The 20,918-nt window shown below is 45.9% G+C and overlaps 1 protein-coding gene across 2 annotated transcripts in view; it reads right to left on the bottom strand.

The window, feature by feature from the left end:
* Positions 1-20,918, bottom strand: part of nrp2a (neuropilin 2a) — a 64,104-nt gene that overhangs the window by 16,760 nt on the left and 26,426 nt on the right. For both annotated transcript variants that reach the window (XM_051428229.1, XM_051428228.1), the window contains exons 4-11: positions 18,357-18,587; positions 16,698-16,853; positions 15,862-16,031; positions 14,526-14,681; positions 7,155-7,299; positions 4,659-4,834; positions 3,949-4,128; positions 3,686-3,830 (exon numbers count right to left, since the gene is read on the bottom strand). In XM_051428229.1, the coding sequence (XP_051284189.1) occupies positions 3,686-3,830; positions 3,949-4,128; positions 4,659-4,834; positions 7,155-7,299; positions 14,526-14,681; positions 15,862-16,031; positions 16,698-16,853; positions 18,357-18,587 (1,359 nt within the window). The remainder of the gene's footprint in view (positions 1-3,685; positions 3,831-3,948; positions 4,129-4,658; positions 4,835-7,154; positions 7,300-14,525; positions 14,682-15,861; positions 16,032-16,697; positions 16,854-18,356; positions 18,588-20,918) is intronic.

Genomic DNA, 20,918 nt, shown 5'->3' with positions numbered 1-20,918 from the left:
GCCTGTTAATGGCAATACCGGAGCCTCCTACTGGTCTTCCTGTGTGGCTACCGTTATCATTTAAATACTATGAAAGGCACTAAGGGCAACAAACGCGACGTGATACACAATTGATCCGCAAAAAAGGAACTTCCTGTGGAAATGAGCGCGTCGGCGCCACAGCTGGAGAAATGGCACACATGAAAGGGCCGACCACAGCTGGCGACGGCTTCTGACATTAACCCAGCGTTAATGTCATGTCCTTTATGCCTGTCATTAACTACCTAATGAGACTCTTATCGCTGCCGGCCCACCGGGAAGGTGAGGCAAGGAAAGCAACCCTCTTCCTCGAACCTCTCTTCCATCCTGAATTTCAAATACAAGACCATCTCTTGTTCCCCTTCTCCTCCTTGTGCCCCTTATCCTTGTTTGCCTTTTTTGTTCCAGTCAAACCCCCGGGTCCTCCAGTTAAGTCTTGGGACCAGGCGTTAAAATAAACCCACACATTACCTGGGCGCCACCACGCACACACTCCCATGTGGGGCTACAACTAAACACACATAAACACAAGTCCATTAAGATTCTCCCCGGCTCCTGAGCACTCTGTGCTTTCAAAGGTCAGGCCTTGTCACAGTGTAAATGTGCTGACCTTTCCAGGGTGTGACAGGAGTGTCGGGGGTAATGGGAATGGGAGCGACTTCTGCGGGTTTGTGTGGGTGTGTATGTTTATGTGAGACAGTAAGGGAGAATGTGTGTGAACATATGTGACCTGCCTACCTTGCCTGAAGCCCTGTCCTTGATGTGTGTGAGGACTACGTCTACCAGGAGGCCTGTGTGTGTGCACAGGCAGCCCTACTGTACATGCGCAGCAGAGGGCCTTGCAATGCAGGAAAAGTCCCTCTGCAGCGGAGTGTTGTCTTACATAATGTGTCTACTGCTGCAGGTGATGATGCAAATCATCATCATGCACGGGATGAGACACCAACACTTAGAACCGGACCCAGGGGAACTGCTGGCACAGATAATGGCGATGCGCGCTCGCACAGCTGCGCATGCATACACACGTGCTTATAAAAATACACACACAGACGCATGGATAAATGCTTTTGAATGCTTGTTTTTCAGCTAACACACAGACACCAAAAAACACACACACGGGGCAGGGTGGCGAGGGCCGACCCTCTCTGCATAAAAGACATCGCTCACTTCCAAAGAGTCTGACTCAGCGATATGTCAGAGAAGAGGGAAAAAAAATCTTCAATTATGTAGAAAGCCTTTCTATAAATCTCTGCTTGGCAGTCCTAGGCACACACACACACACACACACACACACACACACACACACACACACACACACACACACACACACACACACACACCGCAAAAGAGCATGATGAGAAAGACAAGCAGCCATTGTTTGATATTCTGTTGGGTGGGGTTAAGTGCTCAGATCAAGGTTCATTCTCTCTCTGTCACACACACACACACACACACACACACACACACACACACACACACACACACACACACACACAGAAGCTATGACTACAGTGACAAAAGGAGATTATATGAACAGCCAAAATAAGTACAGGACCAAAGTCTGTTTAAAAATCTGTCATAATTTTTTACTGAGCTACCATATTTAAGCCAGTGTGAAGCTAAGACACCTGAGATTTACTTTATAGGTGTGTGTGTGTGCATGTGTGAGTGCTACCATTCACCGCTCCTAAAACTAAAATGATCCTTCCTGGAATAAGGGAGAGATGATATTTTTTTTTTTTTACAGATCAGTCTCTAAAATTTCCTTCCTGGGCTCATACATTTTTCATTTTTGGTGCATGTATGCTAGAAAAAACTGTCACTGTAGAGGTTGTGTGTGTGTGTGTGTGTGTGTGTGTGTGTGTGTGTGTGTGTGTGTGAGACAGCTGCGCGTTCACAGGGGGAAACAGAAGGAGTCAGGACCAACAGCAGCGAGCATGGAAAAGAGGTGTGAGTGATGAGTAACAGGGGAGGAGGGGAGGAGAGGAAAGGAGAGGAGGCATGGTAACGAAAAAAAGAACAAAAACATTTATGGACCCACGCACTGGGCCTCAGGGTGAGAAAAGAAAGAACTGCAACCATGTGTAGGAATGGGACGAGAGAGCTTATTCTGCCTCGATGTTCAAACTGCGCCAGGCGAGGTTTGGGGTAAAAAAAAAAATATGGCAATTTCTTCAGTCTGAATCATACAAATGAGAAATGCAAAAGAGGGCTTAACTAAAGAAAGAACAAGAGAGAAGTAGAATAGCTTGAGTGTGAGGGGAAGTGAATGATTTACAGGATGTCAGCAGTAGTCCAATAGTACTGCTGAGTTCTGGTGCCTGTGAACAATGTGTGACCCTCAACAGCAGTTTTTTCTGTGACACATTTCCCCAAAAACATCTTATAAAAATCACAAATCTACAAAAAGTGCTAATCCCTGACCCTGAAGCTCTTGTTCTTCTACTTCGTTTCCGTCTTTGGGGTTCATTGTTACCGTGTTTCTGCGCTGCACTTCCCACAGGTCACTTGTCAATCAAACAGTAAACGCGGATCGTTTCTGGTGCGGGCTGGGATTTTTTTCCAGGTGTCCAGAGCAGTAGAAGTAGCTGCTTTCATGGACTGCATGTAAATCACAGCACATTTGTATTCCTAGCATTCCCCGACAGTGATTATTGTTTCATTACTTACTTTTTTTGTGCTCAAATTATAACTTTAAAGCAAAACATTTTACATCTTATATCAAGAAACACCTACTTAATAAACACAGAACTGATGTTGTAAAGGCAGCTGTATTTTGCATGTCACTCAATGTGTATTACTCTGTCCGGACAAGTGGTAAAAGCAATAATGATTATGTGCTCTTAATATTTCATCTCTCTTCAACTGGAGAGCTGTGCACTTCATCAGCACTTAGACAAGCACACAAACACAGACACACATAAATCAATGAAGGCGTCGCCTAACTTGTATTTACAGTGGTGTGTGTGGGTGTGTGAATGTTAGCAGTCTGGAGAGTGTACATGTCTTTCTTTCTGTGGTTTATTTTGTGTGTGTACATGTATATGAGTGCTGAGCATGTTGTGCTATAATAGCCCAGCCATCCTGTTCAGGCACAGAGGGAGTGGTAAACAGTGACCATATGTGTGCGAGTGCCGGTGAATGTGTGTGTGTGTGTGTCTCTCCAGCACTACCTCACATCTGGATAACAGACCACGCTGAAAAGTGAACAAACCAATGCTCTCTCTCACTCTCTCTCGCTCTCTCTCGCTCTCTCTCGCTCTCTCTGGGGATGCATTCCTTCAAACCGAACCCTGTCCACTCCCTGCTGGTGCCGACACTTGTCGCAGAAAGCTAACAGAGAGCCTAGCTCACATTTTGCAGGTGAAGCAAATCCAAATCGTGAACCTCTGATGGTCAAGCTTTCACCGTGCTATCACCTTCCCTTTCACAGCCAACTCTGGCTGTCTCTTTTCACCTCTGGCAGGCTTTAATGACTCTCATGCATATCTAATGCAAGCCTCACTTTTCTGGTGGGCCATCTTCCTCAAGGTCTATTCAGTTCTGTTTAGATCACTCGAGTTCATTACGGCGTGCGGTAAAATAATTCAGCCTGGAATAGTGTAGGCAGCAAATTATCATATATAAAATGATTCCCTGTCATATAAGCAACGGCTGAATGTCCTACCTGGAAGGTCGCAGCCCAGTATCTCCACTCGCATGCCGATCCCTGCTGGAGACCACCTCTCCGGATATAGTCTGATGAACTGGGCCACTGTCTCCTCGAAATGACGCAGCTCTGGGGTGTCGTAGTGTGTGTTCCCCTCAAAAATCTGCCCAAAACACACAAATACAGAAGTGCAATGTCATTTCAGTGGTTTGCCAGTGTGGGGTTGCTGCGCCGGTACTATTTGCAAACACATCATTTTCCCATCCATCGCCCTCACCCACCTTGGGCAGGCTAGTCTTGCTGTCCATGATGAAGTTCCACTCTTTGGCATTCAGGCTGTGTGCCACTTTGTACTTCCTGACAAATGCCCGGTTGTCTGTGGTTGCCCCGCTTCCTGCGTCCCCTCCCCGTGCTCCCTGGGTGATCACTCCGCGCACCGTTTTAGGCACACCAAGATCCACCTGTAGAGATCACATTTAGATAAATGCACAGTGATTAATGTACTTCACACAAAACAACACATGGTTATGTTTAATTGCAGATGTGCTTCTTGTCTCAGCTCGTTTGCCCCTGGCAGCTGGAATGGCAGTATGCAGAAGCCGGAATTTAAAGGTACCACTTGTTGCATATATAAACATAACATTTTCACTGTGAAAGTAGCAACAATTACCATGAAGAACTGACACCACCATCTTTTGTCTTTAGCACATAACATAAAATGCACTGCAGGTACCAGTAGACGCATTCATTTATTTCTGTAATCTGTGCAAAAGTCACTCCTGGGTTCTTACATTTAATCTTCAATACTAAAGTATACTATTATGCTAATGTTTGTAATTTAATGCCAGTGAGTCATTGATATGAATGCATAATAACATAATAACACATTGCGCCTTTAACATTTAAGAAAAAATCTGCATGGATCAGACATAAAGCATACAATACAGTACAGTACAGTAAAAAAATGAGCAATAAAAAGATCCTCTTGTACCTGAAGCCACTCCTCTCCAGCCAGGGGCTGCGCAGGCGCGGGGAACCAGCCGGAGCGGCTGGCCACCAGACGGGCGGTCCCGGGACTCCACACCATGTCCCTGCTGGAGGAGGCTGAGATCTGGGCGTCGGGGAGCAGGCCGGACAGCAGGCCCTGCAGGTCTGAGCATGGAGCATCTGGAGCGGAAAACAGAGAGGGCAGGGATGACTTTAACCTTGACAGAGAAGTCTCAGCGACGACATAAGCGCACGCCCGTGCTGTTACACACATTTCCCACCTGGGAGCTGTTAAGCTTCACCGCAGGAATGCACTACTGGCCACTGAGCATTAAGAGTTTAGACTGGAGCAAACAGGAGAGGGTGAGGTGAGACACTGAGGAGGGAGGGGAGGGAGAGAGATGTGTAGAACAGCACTGTTCATGTTCAATAGGCAATTACACTGCAATTAGTGAGATAAAGCATACGTTAAGTTTGCTTTTGAATTGACTTTCTTCCCTACTTTACATTCATCCACTTCACATTTCACACATATTTAACTGTCTTTTATTTCACTGTATTATATCTTTGTATTCTATACAATAGCTTGTCTGCTCACTGCGCGGCACAAATTTTATGTACATTCACTGACTGAGAGAAAGTACATGTAAAAGCACTTGGAACTGAAACTCATTCGGATATGGATGAGCAAGTGGCACTGAAAGTAACTTGCTGAGGGAGTATGTGAGAGGGAGGAATGAGGATTAAGGGGATAAGAAAGGTATAATACGAGGAGTCTGGAGGCAAGGAAGTAGAGAGCGGAAAGAGTGAAAGAAATGAAAGCAGGAGACAGAGACTCTGAGCTGAAGATGATGGCTTGGGGAGACTGGGAGGACAGGAAGATGTAGAGATGAGTCTCCTACAGAGACAAACAGTGGGAGAGAGACGGATGGAGAGAGGATGAGTGAGAGACTATAGGGGTGGCGGATGAGCGTGGTGGGAGGTGGAGAAAGCTTGAGGAAGAGGCGCGGAGGAAGAGAGAAAGGGCAGGAGGAAGGGAGATGGGGAGAAGATGTTAGTTGTGCTGACGGTTTAAGAGAACACAGATCAAAGTTTCATGCTGTTATGTCACTGCAAGAGCAGGAGATGTAAATAATGAATAAACGGCACAGGAAGTGTGTATGTGCGGCGTCTGTGTACATTTCTAAGGGTGTGCCTGCTTTTGAGGTCACCTGCTATATTTAGAAACCGCCTGTGTGTGTGGATGTAACCTGTACTGTAAGAGCTAATAGCTATTTCAATAGCAGCTGTTGAGGCTGGAAGCGAATCACAGTTTGTGATGTAAGAGCGAACAGGGAGCCATGAATGATTGATCGGTACTCGTTTTTCGATATGGAGGAGCTCGCGGAGCAAAGAGGACACATCAAAAAAGCATCTAAAACCATGAGAGGGAAAAGAGGCGGCGTTGGGGGAGTTGGAGGCAGAAAGCGGAGCGAGGAGAAGACGTGGGAGAGCGTCGAGAGAGGGAAATGACACTGGTGGTGCCTGTGGAAGGAAGAATGGAGTAAAAGTTTCCTTTAATTAGCCAGAGGCTTCCTATGTTTAAAAGATAGCGGGGGATTGTGGGAGAGAGCCTAAATACACATGTGTGAGTGAGTGCCAATGAGTGTGTGTGCTCTTGGTTTTAACGGTTCTTTTTTTGCTGACGTTCGATGTTTTTAAAGATCCCCTCCAGACATATATTACATATACAGATAGTCTATTTGGAACAATAATGTGTGTCTGATATGTTTTTTCTGCATTAAAATCCTTAAAAATAATCCATAATCTATGAATTTGCAAATTTTGTTCATTTCAAAAGTTTTGCTGCTGGACTCAAGATGTCTCCTGCTTTCACTGTAAAGTCCATTCTCAGTGGATGTGCACTGGTGGCTTCAAGTTTCTACATCACACTATAAATTACATACTGGACCTTTGGATTGACTTCAAAACTATTAGTGATGTCACAAATCATGCTTGTAGGCCCCGCCCCTTAAAATCAGATTTTTCAATGAGCACAGAGAAACTTTCCACTTTCAGCAGATGAATGTGAAAACATCCTTCTAGTGTCAAACTCTGCACATACAGCATTATGCACAGTGAAGATCAAACATCACACTGTGGGAACAGGAAGATTTTTGACTGGAGAGGGACTTTAAAGCTACTTTTTAGTGTTCAAACAGTTGTTTGGTAAAAAAATCAAAAAAGGCAAGCATCTGACAACAACATTGCTGATTTGAATCCATAAATCACCAAATAGGACAAAATAGGGATTAAAAAACGTTCTCCTCTCCCTCATCTCTTCTGTTGAATTGCCTTTGAACATGAACCTGAGCCCAAAGGTGCAGCAGTTGTTGTTTCTGTCCAGTCAAACAGTGTGAGTGCAAGGCAGGATGAGCCTGACAAAGTCAACTGTCTTTAGGCAAGACAAAAGGTTAGAAAAGGCTAACTTCGTGACACACACACGCCCACACACACACACCTGTAATCTGGCATCCGTAGAGCTCGAAGCGAAGGGCGATGCCGTTCCTCCAGGTCTGTGGTCGGATACGAACGAACCGGGCCAAAACTGGCTGCGGGACCCGGTTCAGAACTACCTCGGCTGGGTCTGTGTTGGCGTGGAAAATCTGGGAAAACAAAGACAAATAGAAGACAAACAACAGTTGGTTACTGTCAGAAGGAGATGTACTGTTCATGCCGGTATCTTATCTCTCTCTCTCTTTCTCACACACACACACACACACACACACACACCCATGGAGTGCATGGTTTCGCTTGGCTAAACACATACACACACACAGTGGCAGGCCGGACAAAGCAGAGACAACCCAAACACGGATCCAATGTCACCATCCCAGCTGTCGATGTGTTTTGGGGTCAAAGGTTCGGCGCTGGGAGGCTGGGAAAGCCCGGCGATGGGTGAGGGTTTCTTTCTCTCTCTCCTTTCTCCATGCTCTCTCTCACACACACACACACACACTGCTCCCTCATCCACCATACACCTCCATGCTGGTGGCCATGGGAAACTGTGGGAGACGTGACCTGATGCAGGCAAACATGATTGGCCGTCAGATGCAGGAAGTCTCTCCAGGTGGGCAGGATGTGAGTGAAATGAACTTCCCGAGGCGTCCCGACCCAAAGCATCAACATTCACTTCACTTCTCTGCGAACACTCCCTTCCTCCCATTTGCTCTTAAGCGGCGGGGAGGGGCAGCAGGGGTCGGAGGGCAAATGTAACCAGGGTGGTCAGGTTACTTCCTGTTTTGGGCCGAGCAGCATCCCACGATGCTTGAGGGTGTTACATTCAATGACAGACATGAGTGTTCCTTTGTTTCCTTTTTTGTGTTTGTACTCATAAACAACTTCCTCTTCCTTCCACTCTCTCTGTCTGTCATTACCACAACACCTCCATTTTCTCCTTAACCATACAGTTGATATCTCTGCACACTTCCCTCTCTCGGCCTCGCTGCTTTTCTTCCTCCTGTTGGTGGCTACAAACTGAAACCACACACACAATGACACAGGAAACCGCAGGAACCCACACAAACACACACTCAGATAAGGCGAAGGAAGTGTCTTTTAACCAACTGAGTGACTGTTGAGTGTCCTTCACTCCATCTGTCTGTGGTCGACCGGGCTGGCTGATAGGAGAGCCGCTGCTGACTGACAGATTTGAGCAAACACCACGCTGCCTGGCATCACGGCCGCTACACCCAACGGAAAGATGGAGAGACAATTGCTACAAGCAGCTGAATTAAAGATTAAAGACATTGTTTCTTACAAAAAAGAGCCTTACATGGTTTCTCTTTTACTCTAATCCAAGCACAGGGGGATCAAACCTCAGCACACTCCCATAGCCTAAAATTTTAACTTCCTCTTGTTTGTTGTATTTCATTAGACGTGGTAAACAGAATAATACAATATTGCCATATTGGTGTAAAGTGACCCATTTGTAAAATTCCCTGTCTGGCAAATGCTTCCAAAAATGATATTCCAGAAATTCCATAGCCAGTGGGAATATGACTTCAAAATCCTACTCGAGGGGGTTTTATTTGATTTTGGGCATGGCCTGATTTAATCAAGTGGAGCTGACACTGGCAATACAAAGCAGGGTGAGTGTTTGAACAGATAAGCGGGTCTATCTCTGCTGTATCTGCTACTGGATTGAGGATAGACAGCCGTTATGTTTACCTAAGAGGCCAAACAGTGGATGCGGGCTCTTATGGGGGTTATGTAAACACCTACGCATGCTCACACAAAGACATGACGGGAGGGTTTTCGCCTCACATATGAGCCGACCCATCGTTACTGCTCTCAGATATTCTGCCTGTGAAACAAAGAGTAAGCGGGGAGGAAGAGACGGAGAGGACAGGAAAAACAGAAAATGACTGCGGGGAGGAAGGGTCCTCAGAAGAATAGTTAAAAACAGATGAAGTGGAGAGGGGTGGAGGTGGGTGTGAGAGAGGGGAGAGAAAACGGAGAGGTTGAATGGAGGGCAGGAGATATAACTGAATGAGGAACAGGAGCGCAGGAATGTGGCAGAGGAGGCAGGGAGCGGTGGCGAGTAGGAAGGAAAGAACAACGAGCAGATTCATCACAGAAACAGGAAATACCTCATAATGAGGCAAAACAGCAAAATTCAGTGTAATTTCTTAAAGTTTTAAATTAATGGCTGTCATTATTTAGATAGTACAATGACTCTGATGCCTCTGTATGACCTACATGTGAGAAGATTGGCTATTTCTGTATGGTTGTCGAATTTCCCCTTGAAATCAATGAAAGGAGGCGTTAGAAACACTACCGCTGTTGTCCTCAGAGGCCGCCAGATAAACACAAAATAAAAGAGTTCCTTGTAGGGCTTTAAAGTTGAATGCAAACACATAATCTGATAAACAAGCATCAGAATATTACATCTAATGTAAATATTGTTACCAGCCATTTTAACTTCAGTTTCTTTTAGATAAAGAAATGTTCTGATAAGTTGTGATAAGGAAAAAAAAAGTGATCAGGTCCACAAAAATTCAGTTTCAAAAGGGGAAAGTTCAGATATGTCTGTAAAATATTCTTCCGCTACAGCTTCCCAGAAATGTCTGTCCGCAATGACTAAAAGGCCATTAGCTGGTGCATTACAATACTGCCAGCTGCTTTTAAAAAGTAGAGAATAAGGCCAACATTACTGACTCAAAAAGAACATTTTGTTCAATAAGAATCAGCTCTCCAGAGGCTCTTTCCATTTTTCCGTTGGATGTGAGAGGAGAGAGGACAAACTTAAGGCAGGAGAAAGAGAAGGGAAAACAATAAGGAGTTGTCAGTCGACTCCACTTCCTGCAATCTATTGTCAGGCTACCTGAAAGGTCACTCGTTTGACCCCTGGCCCATTACTTCCAAGGTTAAAGGTCAATGGCCTTAGGAAGCAGATGGTTGGTCATTGACCAGATTGTTGACAATGTGGTTACTTTGTGACTAGCTGGGAATGTCCACTAGACATTATTGAAATGCACGCTCGTATTGCAGACTAGTGATGGGCAGAGCGGTTCACTCACTGACGTCCTCGTACGAGATGATGATTCCTGCTCATGTTTTGAGCGACTGCACCACCGTAGCTTAACAGCGAGCGGGCGTGGGCAGTATGAGTGGGAAAAGTCGGAGATTGAAGACTTTCATGAACAGTGAGCACTCTGTAATTTCGACACCAAAAAGAGTCAGTCATTTGTTTGTTTGCCCATCACTAACTTGTTACTGGGCAAGGCTGCCAGTCTGTTGTGTGTGGGCCACCTCTGTAAATCTGCCTAGCGACTGGCATGTTTTTTTTGCATGTGACACGCAGGCGAGGTGGGCTGAATAATTAACGTCGTCATGTTGTGTCTCCTAGTGTGGAGAGTCATGAAAATATAACGAAGCCCTGCTCGTAGTCTGAAGCCCCCCCTCACACACACATAGCAGCCTGCGACGGGTCAGACTTGTTTGTGTGGACATTGGCGGGACACAGGCACCATGGGTATTTAACTATTGATGACCTCTCTGGAGAACGAGGTCACTGTGAAAAGCTGTGTGTTATAGTAAACACCCTCTCTGATATCTACAGCTCCAGACCAGCAAATAGAGTCAAAACAAGCTTCCTGAACAGACTGAATTTCACCAGGTCTTGCCGGAGTGAAGAACATTTGTTCTCTGGAAAATGAGTCGAGGATAGATGTGTACATCATAGCCTGATTCATTTACCATCTCTCTCTTTCTCTCTCCATTCTGTGCTTTTGGCACACGTCTCCTTCCTTTGCCAGTGTTTTCCTTCAAGCTGATGGCACCACAGGGAGCTCTGCACAAGACATTATTCGTTTCCCGGCCATTTTTTTTCATAGCCGCGTTGTTCCCTCGATCCCGGTCTCCTTCTCTGCCCATTACACTCGTCATCCCTGTCTTCTTGGTCTAGTTATTCTCTCTGTCTCTCTTTCTTTCTTCCTAGCCATTAACCATACTACCCCCCCTGCCATCGCCCACCCCGTCTTTGCTCTAGATGTTCTCTCCCTCCCTCGTTCTCGGTATGAAGATGTTGACAGTAGGAACTGGTTCCAGCTGGCCGCTCTCCTCTGCTGGCTGCCTCTAAGAGGGGCCAGCGGTGTGTGTGTGTGTGTGTGTGCTAAGGTTGAAGCAGTGATCCTTAGAAATTGTCTTATGTTGATGTCTCCCACTTTGTACCAGTGTTACCAGTTGTGTTTGACTCAACTTGTCTGTGTGCATGTGTGCATGTGTGTGTGTGACTCTTTAACTTCTGTCAGCATATGCAAAATATTTTTTGAAGGATCTGGATGGTGAGAAACAAAGCTTGCGAGTGTGTGTGTGTGTGTGTGTGTGTGTGTGTGTGTGTGTGTGTGTGTGTGTGTGTGTGTGTGTGTGTGTGTGTGTGACACAGTGTGATGGAGGAGCGGGTTGAAATGCTGTGTGGGCTGCTTTTTCTCTCCCAGGTTACTTTGTATGTGAGTGAGTGTGTGTGTGTGTGTGTGTGTGTGTGTGTGTGTGTGTGTGTGTGTGTGTGTGTGTGTGTGTGTGTGGACAGATTTAGCACAGCCTCACAATGCTTTTCAGTAACACAGTGCTTGGTTAGCACTGGGGCTGATGGGATTTTCCTCACAGACGGATGACATGATGTGTGTGTGTGTGTGTCTTTAATGTTAATTTGTTTGGGTGCACGTGTGTGTGTCTTACAGCTCCAAAACAAAAAAATCATTGTGTGTCTGTATCTAAGTGCGAGTGTGTGTGAGAGATATGCTATTCCTAAGCGTGCTAGCGTCTCATCAAGTAATGAGGTGCATATGTGAGCAGTGCGATTTAGAATTAACAAGTCACATGGGTGTCAAAGAGAAAATGTGTTGGCATGCAGAAAAAGAGTTAAAAAAAAAATCACACACACACACACACACACACACACACACACACACACACACACACACACACACACACACACACACAAACACACACACACACGTACACACACAGACACACACATAAGCACAAAGCCGGTTTGCTGGTGTGACTGAGGTGATTGCAATCTGCAGCGCTGGTGTTTTTCTCTTGCAGCTCCACAAAAAAGCACTATTTCCCACAATGCCTTTCCCTTTTCAGCTCCTCTCTCTCACTCTGCCTCTGCCTCTCTGTCAAATAATCTTTATTGGCATTAAATCCGTCGCTCTTTGTTAACACAGCAAATAAGGACACAAATCTTGACAATAAATGGCAACGAGCTCTCTCCCAATAACAAACACGGCGAGGTACGAACTGCCAAGCCAATCCTTTTTTTCATGGGTGATTCATATCTGATGCTCGTGGCTCAACCTTCCACAAACACTGCCGACGCATGCACGTGCACTCTCCCAAAGCCACATTAGCTTCAAGCTCACTGTTAAATGACAATTAAAAGAACCAAATCCCAGTCATTACAGGACCCCCTGACGAGAATTGAGCTTCAACCACTTAAGAGCTCTTTGGGGGGCTTAGGACAGGCTAACTGGTAGTGTGTACGACATGACTGGTGGATTAGCAGTCACGGAAGATTCAACTGCAGCCCACCGGGACAAGAGGAGAACTTGACTGACAGTGAACTAAGCATTATGAAGTCAGGCCAAGCTGGAATCATGAGTGCAAATTGCACAATTTGTCAAAAAACGTCCATCCATCAGTGTCTGTGGTTGTCAAAAAATACAAAAAGGAAGTTTTATCCGAGGTAATCGGAGATGCCTTGCCTTTATATTATACATGGGAGGACCTGAATGCGCAATAAATCCTTGTGGATTTTAAGTAGAATTTGAGAGCCCCATCATGCACGGAGCAAATGCTGCAGCTGTCATCTTTTCTTTATGATCATCAAAAACAGATGGTACACTTGATCATGTCTACATTTCATGTTGATAATGTAATGTTCTATTAGTAAAATAAAAAAAATAAAGAAAATCTTTGGTTGGCTTCACTTAATACCGAGCCGTATGTGCGGACTTGGATTCATTGTTAGCCATCAAAAAGAACTGAGTTGTAGATCTTCCACTGCACACACTCCAGCCTTTTTCACACTACAACACAAATCTGCTATCTTTAATTGATTTTTCATCTTCCTGCTGGACATTCTAAAAGCTGAAAACATAACCAATTTAAAGATTCAAACCAACCACTCATAGTACAAGCGGTATCTCTCTCAAATGCGTGTTGATGCATCTGTCTGAGTCCATGTCTGAAAGTGTCTGAAGAGTATTTTTTTTTTGCACAGACAGATTAGTGGACTCAGATTACATGGTACAGACAGACAGGCACACATCATATACATATGCGCACACACGCACTTACACACAGATCTCCAGACAGAGAGATCAGCCAAAGGTTGTTTAAAGGGGGGGTCTGTGGATTTTGTGTGTATGTGTGTATGTGGAAGGAGTGGGGGGCATCTGGGGGGTTCTAATAAATTGCACAGATGTTGACTTTTTAAGTCAAATCCACAGTTCGCTCAATAATCTCTACATCAAATACCCCCCACTGGCCCCACCCAAACCAATCACTGGCACACACAGAAGGGGGGCCCCAGTCCATGTGGGTAAGTGTGCGTGGATTAACCCTCCACATCACCCCACCCCCATCCTCACCACTCTCTATTTTTTTCTGCTTGAAATCCACAGTGACCTTAACCCAGATACGGGGGGCAGAGTTCAAATCCCCTGGAGATGGGCTTACTGTAGTTCACACCATGACTACAACAACAACCTGCACTGTAAATGCATTCATACACAAGCCTGTGTGTGAATCCAACCCCCCCCACCTAACGCACACACAAACAAACAAGGACGGATAAAGCGAGGCTCGATCGAAGCACTAAACGCCACCAATCTCGGAAAATAACGTTGCTATGAAGCAAACTCGCTCCTACCACACCTGGTATGACTCCATACCCCAGGAGTGTGTTTGTGTGCGTTGGTGTGTGAGAGATGATGAATTGCGAGCCCAGATAAGGGCACATAGAGGACTTCATTGTTCTTGTTTGTCAGCTTCCCCTCCTCTCTCCTATCTCTATCTCTTCCTCCCTCCCATTCCCTTGTTCTCTTCCTCATGACTGGGGTCATGACTCAGGTTCATAAACAGTCCTCGAAGGGGAACGACTCCTTCAGGAATGTTGCATCCAGTGATGTGGACACACACAACTGCCTCTGTTGTTGGAGAGCATATCATGATGGTAGTAAAAAGGTCAGAGAAAGGGGGCCTTGTAACTACAAGTTCATATTCTGGTTAGGTAGGGTTGTGGAGCTCGTGGATTCAATTGTTTTAGGTCAGAGTTAGGTCAGAATGCACGTGGTTGTGTGTGTGTAGAAAAGCCTACCTTGTGGTTCTTGCCATGCCGGTAGACCATCCAGTCCTCCCCGTTGGTGCTGACCTCCAGTTTGAAGGTGGTGACGTAGTAGGACTTCTGTGTCTCCTTGGAAATGGCACCCTGTGTGGCGATGCCCGTCAAAACCTTCAGGAAGTGGAGGTCAACCTGGAAAAAGGAACGTCTTTTACTGAAGGTGTAATTTCTGGTAGATGTCTTTCAGACATATATTACGAAGATATACAAACAGTCTGCTTGGAACAATGAGGTATATGTAATGGTTCCACATTAAAATTCTTATTGATGGCCAAACTATTTGTGATGATGAAATTATGCTCGTAAGCCCCGCCCCTTAAAATCAGATATTCAGTGAGCACAGAGAAACTTTCCCCTTTCAGCAAATGAATGTGAAAACATCCTTCTAGTGTCAAACTCTGCACATACAGCATTCTGCACAGTGAAGATCAAACATCACACTGTAGGAACAAGGAGAGAAATGAAGAATTTGGAGCGGAGGGGGACTTTAATAACTCAATAGAACAGATTAGAACAGAATACAGTAACGTGCATAGATGGCTATAGGGATTTATGGTGGTCAGACTGATGTAGATAACACAGACAGACCAGCTGCTGTGTCTATCTGTCACACTGACAGCAGGGGATGGACACCGACTGTGGCCTACTGCTGAGGGAGCTTAGGTGCTGTGTGTGTGTGTGTGTGTGTGTGTGTGTGTGTGTGTGTGTGTGTGTGTGTGTGTGTGTGTGTGTGTGTGTCTCAGCATTATCGTGTGTAAAGGGGGAGGAAGGCTGGAGGCAAAGATCAATGGCGTAGTGTTCGGATGCATTCCTGAAGAACACCTTCATCAATCACGGTGGCTTCTCGCCGCTCTCCTCCAGCGCTCCTGTGTGTGTCTGTGCATGCATACGCGCGGGCCCGTGCGCTCGGACAGGAAAGATTGAGAGCGCAGAAGCACTTCCTTATCATCAGTTTACAGTTCCTCCATTTCCTTTTAGCGCGTGTGTGTCCCGCTGTATGTCCTCACTGTATACGAGATGATGCTGCCCGTCTCCTCCTCTATACTTGTACCACTGAGACAAATTCTCTACATTAATTGTGTGATGCTGATTCAGATCTCGTGTGGTTTTTATGGTCAGCTCACAGTTGGAATTGATAGAATTTTCATATCTGATGTGTGTGTGTGTGTGTGTGTGTGTGTGTGTGTGTGTGTGTGTGTGTGTGTGTGTGTTTTTCTTTGATACCACTTTAAATTAGAAGTCACACAGTAATTAAACCTTCCGTTTAAAGGTCATAACTTCTTTAGTAGGTAGGCAGGAAGTAAAGCCGGACCTGTATATACTCCTTGTTGCTGTCCTCTGAAGGCGTCCAGGCGTTGTCGTCGTTGTTGAGGCGGGCCTGGCGCGGCAACCAGCGGTTGTCGTAGAAGGTTGTGGAAGCGGAGATCTGATCGTCGCTGATCTTCCCCGACTCCATGCCGAGTGCCATGCTGCAGTGGAACGCTGATGGGAGGGAGAGAGGAGGAAGAGGAGGGAGATGGAGAGATTAAACTGTACATTTGTTGACGTGGTTTTGCAGCAGAGGTGGAAAATTAACTGCAAGTAAAGGAAAAGTGGAAAATGACAGATGCAAGAAAAATGTATTTAAGAGACTGAAAGGGAAGATTTAAGCTACGTATTATAGAGCTTGAAGACAGAAGACGAAAAGGTAAATTCAGACAGAGAAAGGCCAAAGGGAGACAGAAAGCAGCCCAACAGGTGAGCAGAGGTAAATTGAGGTGAAGTTAATTTAGATTCTAAAAGAAAAAAGCATGAGTCTGCTTCTGAGAAACCACGGTTCTCTTAGGAGAGAGCAAAATAGGCTGAGAGGGGCGAGAGAGAGAGAGAGAGAGAGAGAGAGAGAGAGAGAGAGAGAGAGAGAGAGAGATTGAAATAGCATTAAAGTAGGCAAAGCAGAAAAGATCGAGAGGGTAAGAGGAGTGTAAGATGAAGAAAGAAAGATGAGTGTCAGCAGAGAAGATGACTGTTGAAAGAGAGAAAATAGAGGTGGGAATAAAAACGGGTAAACAAACCGACACAGAGAGCGCTCACACACACACACACACACACACACACACACACACACACACACAACACACACACGCGCGCTTAAAGTTATCTGGCACTCACAGTCGCTGACTTCTTTGTGCGTCATGTTGTATCGGGCGGAGAAGCCGTCTTTGGCCACCGCCATGTCGGTGTGGAAGGAGAGGGAAAGCAAGCCGGAGGACGACTGGATCTCTGGCGGGATCTTTGTCCCGCAGTACCGGCCGATCAGAGGAGCCACTGCAGACACACAGAAGCGTTATGTTGGAGTTTATTTTGGTTAATACTTTAAATAGTTTCATTCAAGCAGCTTTCGAGGTCATATTGCAATAAAAGCCCCTTTAAAACATGTAAAAAGTAACAAGATGATGCTTCTATTTCTACCAACTGAGTAGTATCTGGTTGTGTTTTGAAATGTTCTTGCAGCATCTTCGGGAACAAACAAAAGTGCATTCCAGTCCTTTCCATTTAAAATAAAAAAAGGAATCCAGCACTGCTGCAGAGACAGGTTTCCAGTGGCCATGCTGCTTCTGTAAGTGTTGTCTAATGAGTCGCAGCATGGACCCCCCCCCCATCTTTCTTCCTCCCATCATTCCTCTCCTCTCTCTTTTCTCTCCTGTCCATCCCTCCATCTGCCATGTGTGTCTCAGCCAGGGCCCAGCAGGGGGACTGGAATCCCTGCCTTAATGCAAGCTGCACTGGGATCAGCTGCAGACACACACACACACACACACACACCAGCGAGGATTACAATAGTCTCAAGAGTAACTCCTGAACCAGACACCGAAATTCTTCACCCTTCCGTTTCCCGTCCCTCTTTCATGCCTGAGGACTCGGCTCGCTAGAACTGGGTTACACTTTAATTTCCTCCCTAATTCTCAACTTTAAATGGTATAAATTGTTTTCAGCTATCAAAGCTCCCAAATTCAAGGCTATAATTGGAATTTTAAATCCACTTGGATCCCTTTTTAGCAACTGAAAATAGAATAATTAGAGCAAATCCTCAGTTCTCTGCTTTTTAAAAAAAAGGGGGGGTAAGAAAGAGAGACGGAGAGAAAGTCCGCATGAGAGAGGCTGGAAGTGAACCACTCACCACTACTGCTAATGTGGTTTTCATCAGCGCTACAGCAACTAACATTACCCAGCCTATGGCGGTCACTATCAAAGCCCTCGATAACATCCTCAAGTGTTTTTTCCTCGCCACTTCCTGATCTCGGTTGAAAGGCCACTTTCGCAAACACTCGGCACCTCCTATTGGATACAAACAGATACTCATCGTGGCCGTCACTCTCACTCGCCCGGGGGGGAGGAAGGAAGCGTTAGGTGATAAGGAGGGAGGACAGGGAGGATAGGAAGAGGGTGATGAAGGCTGTTATTATGGAGAGGGAAAAGGGGCATGGGAAAGGGCTGTTCCTTAGGGGTGTCCAGGCACTTACAGCTCCCTGTGTGAAATAATGTTTCCTCTATGTAATGTGAAGGAATGTAAGGCAAGGCTGCTTACATCAAAGACGGCGACGACTGCTCGGGAAATTGAAGACTGGTATGTAAATTTCTGTGTGAGAATGTTGGGGACTGCACGAGCGTGTGTGAGTTAGCCTCAGAACCTGGAAACATCGATTTGCTGTGTGTCTCCATGCACCTTGATAAGTGAGTGTGTAAGGATTCTCTCCAATGTGTGCAGGCTTGTGTTGTTCACCATGACTGTGTGTGTGTGTGTGTGTTTGTTTGTGTGTGCGCTCTCACCTTGTGGCAGGCCATCCCACACGTCCAGCCAGTCGTACTTGCAGTCGCCCTCTCCCACCAGCAGGGGATCGTTCTCCAGGTCAAAGGTGAGGAACGTGAGGGTGATGTCCATGCGGGGCGGGGCGATGATCATGTAGGAGCACTCCAGGTTATGCGGGTACTTATCCGGGAACCCCGGGGACTCGATCATGCCAGAGGAGCTGGTGAAATTGCGGAAGCAGAACTCTGACCCTGTGTGGATGCAAGGATGAGAGGACGTTTAGGGAGGAATAAGCAAACGGTCACATTAGGAGAAGATGCAGGCGTGAGCAATCGATCACGCGGTGGATATCTCATCTGACTTGCAGAGGGTGTTTCAGAGAGTCGTTCATCACTGACAGCAAGGCCGGAATATACAGTAGCCGGGGCGGCGAGGCACACAAACACACACAGTTTATGATTACAGATGGAGGAGAAAACACACAGTGAGCAAATGCTCAAGTGGGCGTGTCTAACATTACGATGTGTGCGATATGAACAGGCCAATAGCTCTGTTTGTCAGTCCCTCCCATTGCAAAAAAAAAAAAAAAAGCAACATTTTCAATCACTTAAAAAACTATAAAAAATTTGACAAATATGTGATAAAATACCAACTACACTTCTGGAAAAATGTATGGCGTTATTGTGGCCTTAAAAGACCCAATCCTCATACCTTTAAGGTTACATAATGTGACATATATAATGATACACTCTTATGCGGGGCTAAAGAGGGGAGTAGACTGACCCCTGCTCTATTCCCTACTCTATTTTATACATTCAAAACACTCTCTGTCTCTCTCTCTCACACACAAACACACACACGTGCGCACACAGAGTCACACACACCGCAAACGTTGTGTAATGGTTCTAAGTGGGCCCTTTGCGGCGGCTCCTCATTAGCCATGCAGATTTATGCGCCCTGGGCGGCTCACCTTGAGCTGCGGCAGCTGTGTGGCTCAGATCATCTACCCATCAGCCACTGCTCCGCGGGCCCACTGGGGAGCCTGAGTCACGGCCGAGTGTTTATGGACCGGCACATCAATGAGGACAGCAGAAAGAGCTGACGGTCCAGCACACGCACACAGACAGGCCACTCTGCACAAATGTCACACACTCAGTCTCATTCACAAACCCTGGCTATTTTCTGAGTCTATCCATTCCCCTTGAACATTTCTATCTTTATATCTAGGCTATAAACAGCGCGGGTCTGTTTAGTTGTGTGCCTCGATCTATTTTTGTGCTTGCCAGAAGGGCAAATATCTTCATGTGATAATGTTGCTAAGAGACTGCAAGATTTTCATTAGATCTTTGTTTAACTGCACATGTCAGTAACGCCTGTGGTTGTGACCTTTCTAAACCAACTGATGGCACTTAAATCACTGCTCCTCTTGTGGCTATTTACAAGTGCACTTGCAGTGGACGTTGGTTTTTTACAGCTTCTCTCTCCAGTTGAAATTTCTTGCGCAAGGCTAACACATTTCTACTTTGCCAAGCCGCTCACAACTGGCAAGCGTATAAGTAGCATAAGGAAACGAGTCTGTTCTCGCAGTATTTTCCCATCATTGAGAAGCAGACAGGGAGGTCAGGTTGAAGAGACTCAGGGGATAAGCTTCTGGTGGATTTCAAATCTGGGAAAAAAATGGGGTTGCATCGAGCAGCGCTGCACTGTGTCAGAGAGCTGCCAGGTTGGTTTGATAACCAGATACATTTTCATAAAAGCAGTGTTTAGGAGCGCAGACATGTTAACAGCACATTCCTTCTGCAGCATTCCTCCAAGGCACCAGTCCTTATTATCAAGCAGCCCTATAAAAGCAGAGAGGTCGACTGGCTGCTCGGGCCCTCCCTTGTCTACACTTGGTTAATGGCAGAGAGCTGACCCCAATCAGCACGGAGAGAAGGGAAAAACCTCCAGAGACACATACTCACATGTGTCTCTCTCGCTTTGTTTGTCCTGTTCTCTAGCCTCTTGCGGCTTTGTTTTGTGTTTTTTTTCTCGCCTTTTCCTCCATTTTTTGCTCTATTTTGAAACCAATTATCATTCTCTCGCTCCTTGAGTCGTATTTACAACATATGTACCTGTCTGCCTGTCGACCTGTTTTGCATGCATGTGCTGAAAACGTTGACACAAACGTACAAATTTCCACTCTTGCGTCGGCTCCCACGCACACACTGCGACATCAAAACACCTGTGTATCATCTGGCTTCATGCTAGAAGCCTGGCTGCCTACACAAACACACACATACACAGAACTAGGCATGCTGAAATATGACTGTAATTTACAGCAAGCTACCGGCGCTGTCTCCCTTTCCACTCAACTACTGACCTCACCTCTCTGTGCTAAGCGTGTTTTTGTGTGTGCGTGCCTATGGTTGCTGTGTGTGAGCGAACAGCAAAAATTGGAGTAAATGTGAATGCTATGAATCCAATAAAGCAGTGAGATGCATGTGATAGTAATGTGTTTACAATGGAATAGTAAATGAACTGTGTAGTATGCATGAGCCGTATGTGAGTGCGTGCCTTTGCATGTCTTTTTTTGTGTTTTA

The sequence above is a fragment of the Dicentrarchus labrax genome, unplaced genomic scaffold (assembly GCF_905237075.1).
Source record: "Dicentrarchus labrax unplaced genomic scaffold, dlabrax2021, whole genome shotgun sequence".
Classification (NCBI taxonomy): Eukaryota; Metazoa; Chordata; class Actinopteri; family Moronidae; genus Dicentrarchus; species Dicentrarchus labrax.
The sequence above is the reverse complement of the archived record's forward strand: the minus strand, read 5'-3'. Positions and strand labels throughout refer to the sequence as shown.